The 14,488-nt window shown below is 46.7% G+C and overlaps 2 protein-coding genes across 2 annotated transcripts; one reads left to right on the top strand and one right to left on the bottom strand.

Moving 5' to 3' along the window:
* Window positions 1–602: 602 nt before the first annotated feature.
* Window positions 603–1,886, top strand: HRG_06197 (uncharacterized protein; the record flags this gene model as incomplete). The annotated part of the gene is made up of 4 exons (XM_044864668.1): window positions 603–630; window positions 690–791; window positions 881–1,826; window positions 1,883–1,886. 4 exons carry the CDS (start codon window positions 603–605, stop codon window positions 1,884–1,886), a joined length of 1,080 nt encoding a protein of 359 aa, XP_044721200.1.
* Window positions 1,887–12,317: 10,431 nt separating this feature from the next.
* HRG_06196 (uncharacterized protein) lies at window positions 12,318–12,611 on the bottom strand (the record flags this gene model as incomplete). The annotated part of the gene is made up of 1 exon (XM_044864667.1): window positions 12,318–12,611. One exon carries the CDS (start codon window positions 12,609–12,611, stop codon window positions 12,318–12,320), a length of 294 nt encoding a protein of 97 aa, XP_044721199.1.
* Window positions 12,612–14,488: the final 1,877 nt, after the last annotated feature.

The following is a 14,488-nucleotide window of genomic DNA, read 5'->3' as shown; positions in this document are numbered from 1 at the left end:
GATATCTAAGACCTCGGTGTACATAGCCCCTTCTGCCGCCTCTTCTGGCCAGAATTATTCATCGGTGGCCTTGCCACACTCAAAGGGACCATCAATTTATCTGCGAGACCCTTATTCTGCATACGACAACAACACTTCCTTACCTCTAGCAGTACCCCGCGGGGCAGCGTCATCAGTATCCGACGGTGATCGGCAGTCGACATGCCATGATGGCCTTTTGCCGCACAATGCCGCAGAGCGCTATCGAATCAAGCCAACACAACAGCCATTGGAGCCACATATGTCTATCCTGAGCGCGTATACTGCACTGTACGTTCAACGGCATGATCTGATCCTAGGGCTTAGGGCCCCGTCTGCTTGGGAGGTGCGTACAGTACTTTGGGTATGGTCCGCTTGACTTGTGTACCGCCAGCATAGCCTCCCGGCCCAAGCCTGCATTCCGAGGGCGCTCTCGGCCGCATCTAGGTACACACTAATAACTATAAAGGCATTCAGGAAGCACCGCTTCGACAATGTAGACTTAGTCGCAGTCGGCGATTCCAGGCCATCCAGAGACCATCCGTCAAGTAACAAGTGTCCTCCACACCAGTCCCGTCCAACCCATGCCTCCATCTTCCCTGCATATCTTCGGTCGCGGGGACGGATCTGCATCCTCAGATTGGGATTCCGGTTTCAATGGGCAAGCCCAGGCGATGTCTTCAGCGTGCTACTTATCCTGGGCGGTGACGTGGTTGCTACCGCGCTGGCACAGCTGGCCGGGTCGGGTCTCGCCCCGGCGACTTTCTCGTTCGGTACGCTGCAACAAGGATGGCCCGACTTCAGACAGATGCGACTATGCGGATGCTGGTGTTGATGAGGAGATGCTGATGTGTTGCTTCAGGATGGGTAGCATACTCCGTCGGCGCACTCATGTCCGCTGTTGGGCACAACAAGCTCATGCCGAGCAGCCCAGATTGCGCTTGCAAAGTCATAAACGGCCAAAACGGCTTCGCTAGAGAAAACTCCAGCTGGATCATTAGCAGGGTGATGAGGGACTTCCAGGTCTGGTGTGACCCCCTTGTCGCCAAGAAAAGCCAGGACATATTGGACGACAAATGGCAGGACTTGAAGCGCTTGGACTCGCGCACGACTCGACCTCAACAGGCAGGTCTCGTTGTCTCAGTTTATCAGCCAAGCAAGCAATTTGTCCACGGCACAGTTAAGACCGACTCTGTACACTGGATTGGATTCCTCACCATGCTCGCACAGCTCGGTGTTGCCTTGATTCCTGCATATTTGTTTGGAGATTGGGGCATCTTGATCATCACGACGGGTGGCACTGTTTTGTCCATGGCCACTGGTTTGTTACCGCAGTGGAAGACGGAGAAATGGGCTTGCCGAAGGAAGTCTCGAGCGACGTACATTCTGACCAGAGGAAACGGCTCCCAGCATGCCATCGTGATGCTCGGAAATGGCCACGGCTTCAATCTAGAGGGTCTAGCTTCGGGTCAGAGCAATGTCCAAGCCGCCACTAAATCGTCAACTCGAATTGCGCTGCTGGTCTTATTCATACTCTGGGTGCTGCTCCTCATTACCGCCGCAGGCCTCAAAGGTCATACCTGGTTTCTGCTCGCAGTTGGAGGCCTTGGCATTGTGCAAAACGTCCAAGTCGCCGGATGCCCGCGCAGACCGGAGAGCTTTGGCCTTTGCCTCGACTTTGTCGACGTTTACGCGCATAAAAAGGCCATGGAAACTCTGCTGGAGACTGAGCGGAATCACGAGCACGTCGGGCGAGCTTTGGTCCCTGAATTATTTCCAGGCGACCTCACAGCAGCCGAGGTTCAGATGTGGGACGATATTAGAGAGATACAGGCATGCCGAAGTGGGGAAAGCGACACTCTAGATGAGTACAGCTGCAGCTGTGAGGGTGGGCTTGACGAGTCATGCCGAATATCATTCCGGGACAGAGGCAGACAAAGGCGTTTAACGACAGTACTTCGGAATATCTTAAGCTACAGTTCACAGGGTGATTAGCAAAACCCACAAAATGCTTCCTTGTGCGAAAAAGCATGCAGAATCTCGAGCTACGATGAAACACGTGTTAGTGTGAGCTGTCACCAGCGTTGTTGGTCTCCTTGTCTGACTACGCTCAGCCTTGCTGAGTTGGGGCCAATAGTAGCAGCAGAAGGGGGGCGCAGGCGTCGGCTCACAGCAGTCCTTCTCACGTCTAGGAAAGGCAAGTAAAACCGCAACATTGAGTCGGAGCGATATAGTTTGTACACTGTCCTGAGAGTTGTCTACATAGCATAAATATTCTCGCCAGTTTTGGCAAAGCCCTAGCAGAGTTGTATCCCGCCGGCCATAACTTGCTTCTAGCGCGGAAATGGATTATTTGCCCGATTTTCGAGACGCTACGAGACCATGTCCGAGCGTACCATATCTCGGAGTCGGGAAGTATGAAGCCATGCGATTTCAGGGATATGCTTCTAGTTAAGGCTGGGACGTAGGCAAACCGCAGTAAGGAGATATTTCCACGCCAGGAGACAAAATCCCGTGCCGCGCTGCCTTTTTGCAGGACTAGCTCTACTTCGGCACCTTAAACGAGCTTTATGCCGCAGCAAGGAAGAAATCGCCACGGGTGTAGGATTTTATCCAGGATACGGATATAGGAAGCGGAAAGACGGTAACGTCACGCAAACTAGACGTGGCGATCCGGGAGAGCATCTATAGCATCTTAAGGAAAAGAAGATAGAGTCCTGGCCATGGTGGCCATTTCCTGAAGGGCCCACTGCAGCTCCACAAGCCTGGCTTATTCTGGGAGCAGCCCGCCATGAGGCCGCTCACTTCTAGATGGCAGTATGTGAGCGGAACTCGGACCTACTGCATACCGTGCAGCTCGACCAGAGCCCGGTGCAGCCTGAAAGCCTATGCCATGTCGGCCAGGGCCCTTTCACCATTATATTTAGCCGCCCACCGGCTCCTAGTCTCGGCGTTATAGGCGCTCTACTGGCGAACGACGCCAGGGGACCCGATTGAGATACTGGGCTTTTTTTCTGCAGGGTCATCCTGGGGACGCGCGTCCACACCATCACCGACCCGTCTGGGGTGGCTCCCCTGCAGCACGTGGCTGAGTACCAGAAGTGGATTGTTTCGTAGCGCTCCGCATGCCCTTGAATGGCCCGTCACTCATCATCGCGGCCCATCTGATTGAGTGACAGCTTCGACAATATGTCTTTCCCTCACCCTGGCTTGCCTCGTTATGATCTGGCGAACGGGGTGGCAGGGAACTCTCACCGGTGACGCCATGTCGCCTGTCGCTCACAGTCTGCACGAGGCAGGATTTCAGACACTCGCCAAGCTTGATAACCCTGCAATTGGCGGCCATCGACAACAAATCACGATGACTGCATGTCACATTATGTACGGATTATATATAGATAAATTTCTTTAAACGAGTTTAACTCCTAAGTCTTATAACTTTAGAGTAAAAGCTAGCTACGATATTAGATAAATAAGAAACTTATAAGGATTAGATCTAATTAGTATTACTACCTAGCGCCTTTATACTTATATACTTAAACAGTAAATTTCTACCTATATTTAATATAGTAGTTAATTAATTAAACCTATATAAAATCCTAAGGGCATTAAATTAAGTAGATATATATACGTTATAACCCTCACGCCCTAGTATATAGACCTTTTATATTATATTTAATGCTATATATCTCGCGGAGAGAGATATAAGAAGTATATATAAAATATATAAAGGTAAAATTATAAGTAAGGGGTCGGATAGGCAGGGTAGAGATATTTTATTCTTATAAGGGCAGTAATTATAGTAAGGGAGTAATTATTATATTACCTTAATTATCTTTCTTTCCTCTATCTAACGCCCCTCTTTATACCTATTTAGTATCTCTATTAATAAAGAAGATCCTACTTAAAGAAGCTATTAATATCCTCCTAACTACCAAGCTTTTTGCCGGTTTTTCCCCTCTTTTCTAGCCGTTGCCGGTATATCCGTCTTATCTCTCGCTACCTCTATAGGAAGCTATCGCTACTTCTGCTTCCCTTTATGCCCCTACCCTCCTCTAAATACCTCTTTTTAGCTCCTTCTTCTAAACCGGGTTTTTAGCTTCCTAGGTCCCTCTTACTAAGGGATATCTCCGAGAACTACGAAATTAGGCCACGCTTCGTAATAATATACGCAGACGGCCTATTAGCGAGGTCATCGCAAGGAATAGTTATATACCTTTTCGGTAGGATAGGAAGCTGCTAAGTATAAAGCGAAATATAGGAATAACTTAATTAATAAAAGCGATGCTTCTTACTCCTCTATATATAATATAGGAAGCAATATAACTAAGTATTAATTTAGTTAGTTAGATCTTCGACTTAACTAATTACGTATAGTTATATATAACTCTCAAGCAGAGGCTTGAGAGCACAGTGGAAGAAATAGGGGCACAGAAAGGTGAATTTAGTGATGCATGTCCTGGTCTATCTATTGGGACAAGGGAGGGGCTTATATAGGTACAGTGACCACACATAGCTAGCCAAAAGAGGGCATTGGGATGTTCCTATACCTGAGTCAGGCCTACATAATGTCCTTGGGCTAGGGGAGTCATGTTGGTCAGGCAGGCTTCCTTGTGCATGACTATTGGGTCCACTGGGCATGACTGTGGCCTCTTATGCCCACTCTCCTCAACAATAACTATCTTTAGAAAATCCTATATATTAGCCTCGATACTACTAGGCCGTAGACTGCTCTTAAATACTTTGCCCCTATACGCGAAAATAAATTAGCATACTATTTAATGTATTTCTTAAGGCAAGTTTATACCACTGCTCGCTATATTATATATTTTCACGGGGGCGATGGCATATACCTAAAACACGCGCAGCATACGGCTAAGGGTAAGTAGAGTAGTTAACGTCTTCACAGACCGTAGGACCGTCTGATCATTAATGGCGCAAGCGACTCCGTAAGTCTCACGCTTATAGATGTAAAACTAGTATTTTTCAATTTATGATTTTTGTTAAGCTAGGATGCTACACGACTGGAAAACCCTCGCTTAAGGGGAAAACAGACGTTCAAATTGATAATAAAAGAATAAGATGCCAGTAATTAGACGATCCGCGTGCCTACGAGCCTTTAAGTACATATGGGAGTGACTGAAGACTGTCAGCACTTGTCAGGAGTGGTGTCATATGGGGTGCAGCCTTGCCCGTCAAAATATCCCTGATACAATACAAAAGCAATGACCCCGTACATATCATGACCAACGTTAATGTTGTTCTCTAAAAACCATCCAAAACTATAGGCAAAGAACGAAGCCAGCATTGGAGACATAGTCGTGCTCTTAGCCGAAACATGTAAACCATTTGCCACTGTTTCCGGATTTCTTGTTAGAGCCTGTCCCAGGCCGACTGTTGGGTCAAGAAGGGGGTGAACCCTTCCTCGGGTAAACACGGCCAGGCTTCTTTATCGGCCCAACAGGATTGCCCGGTCCCTTAGGCGGACTCGGACGCAGACTCTTGTGCGCTTTTAGCGTACCAGGTGGTGAAAATTTCGTCTTACAAGCCAGCCCATCCCCACCCTTCCCCATCCTGCTGAAGCCGTCAATTAACTTGTTCCCAATGATATCCACTGCATTCGTGTTTTGGATGGGTTGAATAGGACCAGCGGTGGCTAGTCCGATAAGAAACAAGACATTGGTTGCGATCTTCATTTTTGCGATAGTTTAAAGTGGAAAGACTTAATGCTTTTAGGAGGAAATCTTAACGATTCTAAGAGGAAGACTTAAAAGAGTTGGTAGTTGTAAGAGTAAGACTTAATGATTTTGATAGAAGCTGATAAGTCAGGTAGTAGGGTCTTATTTATACTTACCTGCTACTATATATAAAGCGGATCACCTCTATTAAACCCGCTGCTAAAAATTTAGTCTCTAGTATCCCTTTAGTTAAGTAATAGCCTTAGTAATAATATTAATATTATAGTCTGCTAAACTCAGCTGAGTTTTCCTCTATCTATCTATAGGGGTAGAGCATATATCTTAGTATATAGTTAAGTATATAACAGCTGGCTAAAGCAGAGAGTGAATTAAGTTAGCCCTTCTACTTTTTTTCCTAGCTATTTAGTCCTTGCATTAAGAGAGTGTATATAGATTACGCTATCCTTCCTAAAAGAGAGGATCTATATATTAAAGTAGTATATATATCTATATATACTCTCTACCTAGCTAACGAGGCTTCCCCTTTTAGGTATATATACTATACTTCCCTTCTTTTTATATATCTACTAGGCAGAGCTATATGCTTAATAGTTAAGGCGTACTTAAAGTATTTTGACGGTGGCTGCGGCACACACCCAAAGACACACCCACGCCAACGGCAACAGCAGCAGCTAGATACCGAAGGACGAGGGGGTCTAAGGGGGACGAAGGAAACGAGAAAGCACTAGGCAGGGTAAGGCAAAGGCAAAGAGGGCCAAAAAAAAGGTATAGTAGTAAAAGAGGATATAGAAGAAGATAATAATATAAAGGTGATAAAAGAAGAAGATGATGATGCTGATGCTGTCTGCTAGCTAAGGAGGAAAAGAGACCTCTTTTATAGACCAAATTTTCCCTCCTTTCTCCCTAGACGAACAGGGGCCAAGGGATCATCTGATCAAGAAGAGGGCTAGCCAGAGACTCTGCCAAGGATCCTGCCAAGGACCCTGCCAAAGACTCTGCTGCGCGGGCTGTGTGTTCCTTGGGGTATAGATGCCCCCGTCAAAGTATATATATATAATTAGTAGTCTAATAGCGTTATTGCTTCCTAGCTGCTAGAAGTTTATAGCTAAGCAGTATATACTATTAAGTATTTTAAGAAATTCTTATCCTTTTATTTTAATATAATATGTATTATATATAAGGAAATAGTATTCTAGAGGTTAAATTAGAAGCTTGCTATAATACCTAAGCATAAGGCATATATATATCCCTTAGTGCACCCACTTTAGCCGCGCTATATAAATCCTCTAGAATAGTATTAATTTATCTTTTAGAGTATAGAGTCTACTTTTGCCGTAATAATATTATAGTTTTAATATATACTTGTGGGTAGGCACCTGCGGCAGCTGCTGCAATGAGACGGTACTAGGGTTAACCTGATGTTGTATTCGTCTTGATTCTCTATCTAAGGAGGCAGAGGCCAGCGTGGAGAAAGGGGGCACGCTGCCCTCAGCCGCACACGTGACCGTACGGGTCACGTGCCAACCATGGTTGGTCACACCACTAGATAGATACATTCCTACACAGGCAACTCTTCTTTTGCTGTGAGAAGCACAGCAACACCTTGAACGGGTCTAAAGGATAGTAGCGTTAAGGCCGTGAAGGAATGTGCCGTGAGGGGCGTGTGTCATTATTGCCAAAAGTGGGTCCGACGTCTTGTTCTTAGCTGTAGATATCTGGGAAGAAGTGAAGGGTCTTCCTGATAGGAGCAATCATTTGATCATAGGTATAAGGAGCGGTTAGGAACGTTGTACGTATCCTTCGACTCGAATTGTCAGACTATTGGTATCGATGAAGCGTTCCAGGGCTCGGTTTGGTGATGCTTTCGTCATTGCATCTGCTGGGTTGTCTGCGCCGTTGATCCAACGAATATCTGTTATCTCTCTTCTCGTATGACTGGCGAAGGGCCATGATATCAATCATCAATCGTTTTTCCTTCGTCGTACCGAGCTTGACTAGGCATTCGTAGAGAGTACGAATCCGTACAGACGATGAGAGGATAGGAGGAAGGTTGAGTCGTTCCGTAATTATCTTCATAGTCATCGCAAGGGAGATGCCTATGTCGAATCCGTTGGCCATACCGTAGATCTCTGATGCTAGGACGCTACGGGTAACACGTTTGCACTTTGTTGAACTCCAGTGTACGATGTTACCACTAATCTCGAACTGTTTTTCTTTGTGGTTTGTCTCGTTAACGAGGGTAATGACGAATCCTAGTTGGGAGGATAAGTCCTTGTTGTTTGCGAAAGAACCATCGGTGAAAACCATCAGCTTTGCAGTAGCTAGATCAATTGGTTTGTACGTGAGGCCACGTAGTTGGTGATCCATTTGCCATTGCAGTCGCTTGTTCAAAATTGCGTAATCTTTATCCTCAGGGTCTGTACTTGGGCGGCGACTGAAACATCGAAAGAAGCTTCCGGTTGAGCAATTGAAGCAATGTATGAGGCTCGCGCTCGTTCCTCAACGTAGCGCTGGTGACGATCAATTGCTTTAGGGTCAATGGTGGTCATTTTGCTGCTTGTCCCTTCTGTTGAAGTAAAGGGATCCTTTCTTAAGGGGTTATTATTCAGCAACGTCAGTCTTGCACCATTAAAGTCAACCGTTGTTCCGTATGTGATGTCAGTCTTGGGCTTGGAACGAAATTCTGCCTTTGTAGCTCTTCTTCTTCACGGGTAGAAAAGTTGTTCGTTCCAAGGATGAGGGTGTCATCAGTTTGCATTCCAACAATACCGAGCGTGTCAGGGCCAGTATTCGAAATCAGTAGGCAGGAGTCATAGGTGGAGGTAGACATATCCAGCTTTTCGAGGTGATGCTGCTGATATGTGCGGAACCAATGGACTCCGGCTTCTGCGATACCGTACAGGGGCTTAATAACACGAATAATTGTTCCGTTAGGTATTTGCCTTGTAGTTCCGTGGGCAAATACGTAAGAATGGTCCGGAAAGCTTGGTCTGGGATTGCGGGTATGCCTGAGTGATATCACGGAGGAGAGGGTTATGCCGTAGTTTTGAAGAAGTCCGGGGCAATAGCGAGGATGAGTCTCTGGCTAACGCGTTGAATTGTCGGAGATTGCGTCAGGAGGGTGGTCTTCTCAAAGTCGTTATGTCCTTGAATAACAAGTCGAGACTTTTCGTAGGGCTTAGTGTTGATTCCTTTGACTTCACGAACCATTCGAGAGCGAAAGATTCTATAGTTTCCATGAGTCATTTGATCGTATCGTTCAAATTGGAATACACCGCGGCCAACGAGGTCAGTAATCTCTTTGTTATCGGATTCTTCGAAGGGTCACCAGGAGAGGTGATTATGCCATCAGACCGTAGCTTGAGGGAAAGAGCTTGTGCATCTTCCTCCTTTGGGTCAAGAAGCTCTGGTCTACGGCTTGGGCCATCATGATCAAATCCTTTGGCTTGTTCTTTGATCCTGGTGGGCGTCCTCTTGCGGGGGCGGGGGTTCGGGTCGGGCAGGCAGGTCCGTTAGGGTCTTAACGGGGTCTTGAGCCGGTTGTTCATTAAGATCTGAACGAATGCCTGAGGGTCTGTGTCGTGTGTAGGGTCGGAAAGAGTGGTATCATCACGCAGATACGGTTGTACAAGGGTCGATCGAAAGACTTGGGGGCCGTTGACTGTGTCAATGGTGATGTTATGGCTATCAATCGATGCAATCTTGAAGGGTCCTTGCCAACCGTCTTTCTCTCTCCAAACGCGAACTTCACTTTGCAGCGGGAGGGATAGCACTTCTGTCGTGCTCGGGCCGTTGCGTGCATGGAGGGCATCCTTAACTCGTCTTTCTGCCGAGAGTTGGCGGAGCATTTTCATCGCTTTCTGCATAGCTTCCGATCTTTTGAGGGTGGAAGCGGAAGGGGGCGAGTCTGTAGATACGCGAGGGTATGCGCCGAAAACAAGCAACGTAGGCACAAGACCGTCAGGTCCTGCCGTATCATTGATTGCTTTAACAGCCATTTGAAGGACTGTTTCGGCGGAAGTGGTGTGGCCAATCTCAGCATGGAGGATGTTAAAGGCGCGTCGGAGGGTGCGTGATAGCGTTCAATCTTTCCAATGGACCAATGCGTCTCAACAGGTACTTGAGAGCATTTGATTCCCATAATCTTTGCTTCGTTCCGGAATTCGAGAGAAGCAAAGTTAGTTCCTGCATCATGACGGAGGGTATCAGGAGGTCCAAGATACGTGTCGATCCAGAGGGTCCGGAGGGTCTCCCATGTATCTTTAGCTGACATTGACGGTAAAAATCTGGCTCCTTGGAAAGCAGTAGCTGAGTCCACAACGTGTAGAACAGGGCGTTGTGGTGTTCCTAGGTGCATCACATCAACGATGATTTCGTAGTTGAACTCTTGATCATCGTTAAGGGTGAACTTGAAGCGGCGTGGGGCTTGTGAGTGCATTTGACAGTGGTGACAGAACTTAGAGATAGTCTCTAATGTGTCTATCGAGACGTCACTGTGCCCGGCTTGCTTCAAGAGGTGATGGAGCCTAGGGACTGCTGGGTGTCCAAAGCGTCGGTGAAGTGTACGAATCTCTGTTTCCGTAAGAAACGAGATGGACTCTTCATCTTTCGTAAGGAAGAACCAGGGATGTCCCCATTTGCGTACGACTGGAATGCTTGTAGGGCGATTAGTACAATGATTAGTACAATTGATGGTATCTGTGATGTTGTTGAAATAGATACCAAGCCGGTCCATATCAGCAAGGCAGAGCAAAAGGGAGTTGGGGTTTGAAGGACGTGGAACGTGATCCTTCCGAGGGTGTGTTAAGGGCGACTGTGCCGAGGAGTGGATGGCGTCGCTGTTGCCGAATTTGATGGAGGCCTGGCCGGATGTGGAGCTGTCGAGAGCTACAGAAGGGTCTTCTCGTTGTAGGGCGATGTACTGAGAGTATCCTGCTGTGGAAAATGTTGCTGCACCTGTGTCGATCATGATACCTTGGAATCTATCCCTTGAATAGCGATCTTCAATAATAAATTGCGAGGCTGGAACAACGGTTTGATCCGTCTGATAGACGTCTTCTCCTGTGATCAAATGATTGAATGCCTGTTGACAGAGCATTTGGCTTGCTTGCCATTGTTCCGGGTGATCGTTGGTGCTATTGTCATGTTCTTCCCATGTATCTTCAGTGTCATCAAAGCTGCTCATCTCATGACCTTCGTAGTCTAGAATATAGCCTCCGATGTCCGTGAGTTGTACACCTATGAAGTGACATTGAGTGATATGTTGGTCCTTGGCCTTTTGCCGTTCATCCGTAGAGTGTTTAGTTGACCAACAGCCTTCTTGTCCACAAACAAAACACTTCTTCGTCCAGTTTCGGTTACTGTAGCTATGATTGTAGTTACTACGGCTTTGAGGCCGGTAGTTTCACGGTTGTAGCTTTGTCTGTATCCGCGGCTGGGTCGTTGACCTGAATATCCGTATCTACCTCGAGAGCGGTTGTTATTGTATCGACGGTCGAGGTAGTACTGATGGTGTGGATCGTTATGATCGAATGATCCAGCAAAGTCAAGGGAAATTGAGAAGTTGTTATGAGGGCAAGATGGGTTTCAACGGATGCACGAAGATCTGCAAGAAGGTGCTCGACGTTATCGGCGGGTTTGAAAAGAGCGTATTGGAGTTCGGGTACTCCACGGCATGCTTTCATAAGCGTTGTACGCAGTAGAAGGTCTCCTGCGTACTCCCTGCCAAGGGCTCGTTGGCAGAGCTGAAGCTTATCAAAGAGGATTTGAAGCACTTCGTGGGGGGTCTTCGAAGCATCTTGGGCACGGATGGAGTTGAAGGTTATTGTTGTCCAGTCAGTATGGTAGTGGACATGGTTGACTTCCGTGTCAAAGTGTTGTTTGAAGATATCATACGCTTGTCGGAACGTCGTAGCCCATGTGATCTTATCAAGATAGAATCTTTGGGCTCTTCCATCAAGGATCCGGGAAAGAGTGCGTGAAATTGTGACGGTTTCACTTGGATATGAGAGCAGTTGCTTAAGAAGAGGCGGAGCTTATCATCAAGGAGATCGTACGGCTCTCCTGTGTAGTTCCGATCTTTGTTCCAGGTCTTCATAAACTTCTGCTGGATGTCGCTATCGACGATAGCGTTCGGGATGTTATCCGGGGGGAGTTTCATGTATTCTCCAAAGGTTGCAGGGCCGGATAAGTGTTCGGGGATGGGGTTGGTGACGGTTGGACGAGATCGGGGTTCTGGAAGCGGTAGGAAGTCGGATGAATAGTAAGAGAGGTCGGAGCAGGTTTATCTTGGATAGTCGGAGCAGGAGTAGGTGCGTTAGGAGGGCTCGTTAGGGTCTTAATAGGTTGTGGTTCGTTAAGACCTTGATGAGGTGCTGCTAAGGGCGTAACTGATGGTGAAGGAGGTTGAGACGGATGGGGATTAGTGGAAGCATTTGATCCTAGTAATGCTGTCTGCCTCCTGAAGGCAGCAGTCCTCTCATCAAACACCATCTCCGTAAACTCCTGCTCTGGCCAGGTTTGTGGGTTCTCGATAGTTTGTAATATGAGAAATTGTGTTGCGAATTTCCCTTTGTGAACCTGTGTAGATACCTCTTTTCCTTAGTAGTTTCCTGAGGGCTCTCTTGTATTCATTCGGGCGCGGTCCCATGTGTCTTCGGTCCATTCTTCAAAATGCTGTTGGAAGTAACCAAGGAGGTCGTATCCTTGATCACTGCCAGATTGAACGATGAATATGAACTTTGCCACATATGTCGTTACTGCGATCTTGTCCTTTTCGTCGTGTGTGATATCGTTGTCCCAAAGGTCGATATTAATTTGTCGGAATGCGGATGCTTGGATGTCTAGTGCCTGCATCTGGTCGCATATTTCTTCGAGCTGGGCTTCTGGGGACATAGCTCGGGCGGTCGGGGCTATCGTGATCAAATGAATGAGACGATGTGGGGTTCGTATTGGTCTCTTCGTATACGAGTTGTCGCTAATAGGAGGTCGAGCGTCGCGTACTAAGTAGGTCGTTCGCGGCCAGACTGAACTGACGGGGATCTTGCTACTTAACGTCAAGGGTCGAACGTTCTTACTAGTTGTTTGCGATGTGGTCGCCTGTCGATTCCGGTGCTCACGGCTAGGCAAACTAGCGGGCGATCGTAATCAACAGTTGGAAGGACTCTCGCGCGGCTGGGCAAACCAGCGGGAGATTCCTTGTTCTTAGCACAAATAACCTTCTTCTGAGCGCTACTCAGGGCCACAGTAAAGTGACGCGGACTATAGCACCTTCGAAGGTTGAGGAATTTGTCTCTTCTACTTAGCTGTCTGTGACGGGCGTGGGCCGGTCACTGATCAGTGTGGGTAGGCACCTGCGGCAGCTGCTGCAATGAGACGGTACTAGGGTTAACCTGATGTTGTATTCGTCTTGATTCTCTATCTAAGGAGGCAGAGGCCAGCGTGGAGAAAGGGGGCACGCTGCCCTCAGCCGCACACGTGACCGTACGGGTCACGTGCCAACCATGGTTGGTCACACCACTAGATAGATACATTCCTACATACTAGCATTATTTTTCTCCCCTAAATTCTTTTAAAACTACGTAACTATTTACTTAATACTAAGCTGTACTTTATCTATAAAGGTAAATACCTAAAGAGATTTAACTTACTAGCGTTACCTTAGACCTTAGCTATAGTATTATTAGAGCTAGTATACTCCGTATAATATAGTAAGAAGCTACTGCCTATCTAGAAAATAAAGCTATTTAGTTATCTAATTTTTCCTAATTAGATCTATTATAACAATTAAGAATTATAGGCTGAGGCGGTGAAATAATAACGATATATCTTGCTAGAGCCTATTCCTCTATTTATAGATATCTATACTTTGCAGTTATTACTGCCTTTTAAATATAATATTACGATGAGACTAGCCGGGCCGGCTAGGCAGCTGCTTGGTTAGCTATATTAGCTTTCTGCTTGGCTTTATATTTAATTATTATTATCCTTTTGAGAGGGGAATTAAGATATACAATTTACTTGGAGGAAAAATTTTCAGGCGGGGTTAGAGGGGACAGTACGACGATTATAGAAATCTTGACCTATACGATAGCAGGGGAGCCTGGGCGACCCCTGCGAGTTGAAGTTCATTTAGTATCAGCCTTTGTACCTACGCCTAGTAGAGTTTAAGATAAGCAAATCCGTGCAGAATTAAAAAGAAATATATAATGGGCGATTTTTATAGGTCTAAAACGCTATAAGCAAGCTAAATAAGCGAATAAACACCTCTCCACCCTATCCATCCTACTCTATATACCGCCTCTAGCGAAGATATTGCAGATATAGCATCCTCGAGCGATAGATTATCCTAGCACAGCTAAGGTCATTATAATATTTCCCTAGTTATCAAGTCATGGTTATACAATGCCCATATTAGATCTACTTTAGTTATATATCTCGCGTTTCTACTCGGCCTACTTGCTTCCTTGCTGTCGCATATATTAGGCCCTGGTTTGTCTATTTAAACATTGTTCCTCTCCTCTATTCGGCCCTCTGACAGTCTTTCCATGTCTTTAAAAATCCTGGCATTACTGGCCACTTATCAACCAACGGCGAATAAAATAGCAACATGAAGAGCCTTCTCCTTTTTCCTGGCGTTCCAAACGCACTGGCCGCTGCCATTGCGGTTCGCTCCCCAGTCTCTGCTGCGAGTCCCGACTGTCAGGACTCGCCATGCTATAAAGGTATCAAGCAAGTCTTTGCTGGCAACGCGGTCAAATTTTGCCAGCAGG

This window comes from Hirsutella rhossiliensis, assembly GCF_020360975.1.
Source record: "Hirsutella rhossiliensis strain HR02 chromosome Unknown scaffold00005, whole genome shotgun sequence".
Lineage (NCBI taxonomy): Eukaryota > Fungi > Ascomycota > Sordariomycetes > Hypocreales > Ophiocordycipitaceae > Hirsutella > Hirsutella rhossiliensis.
Note: the sequence above shows the minus strand (reverse complement) of the source record. Positions and strands in the feature narration are given on the sequence as shown.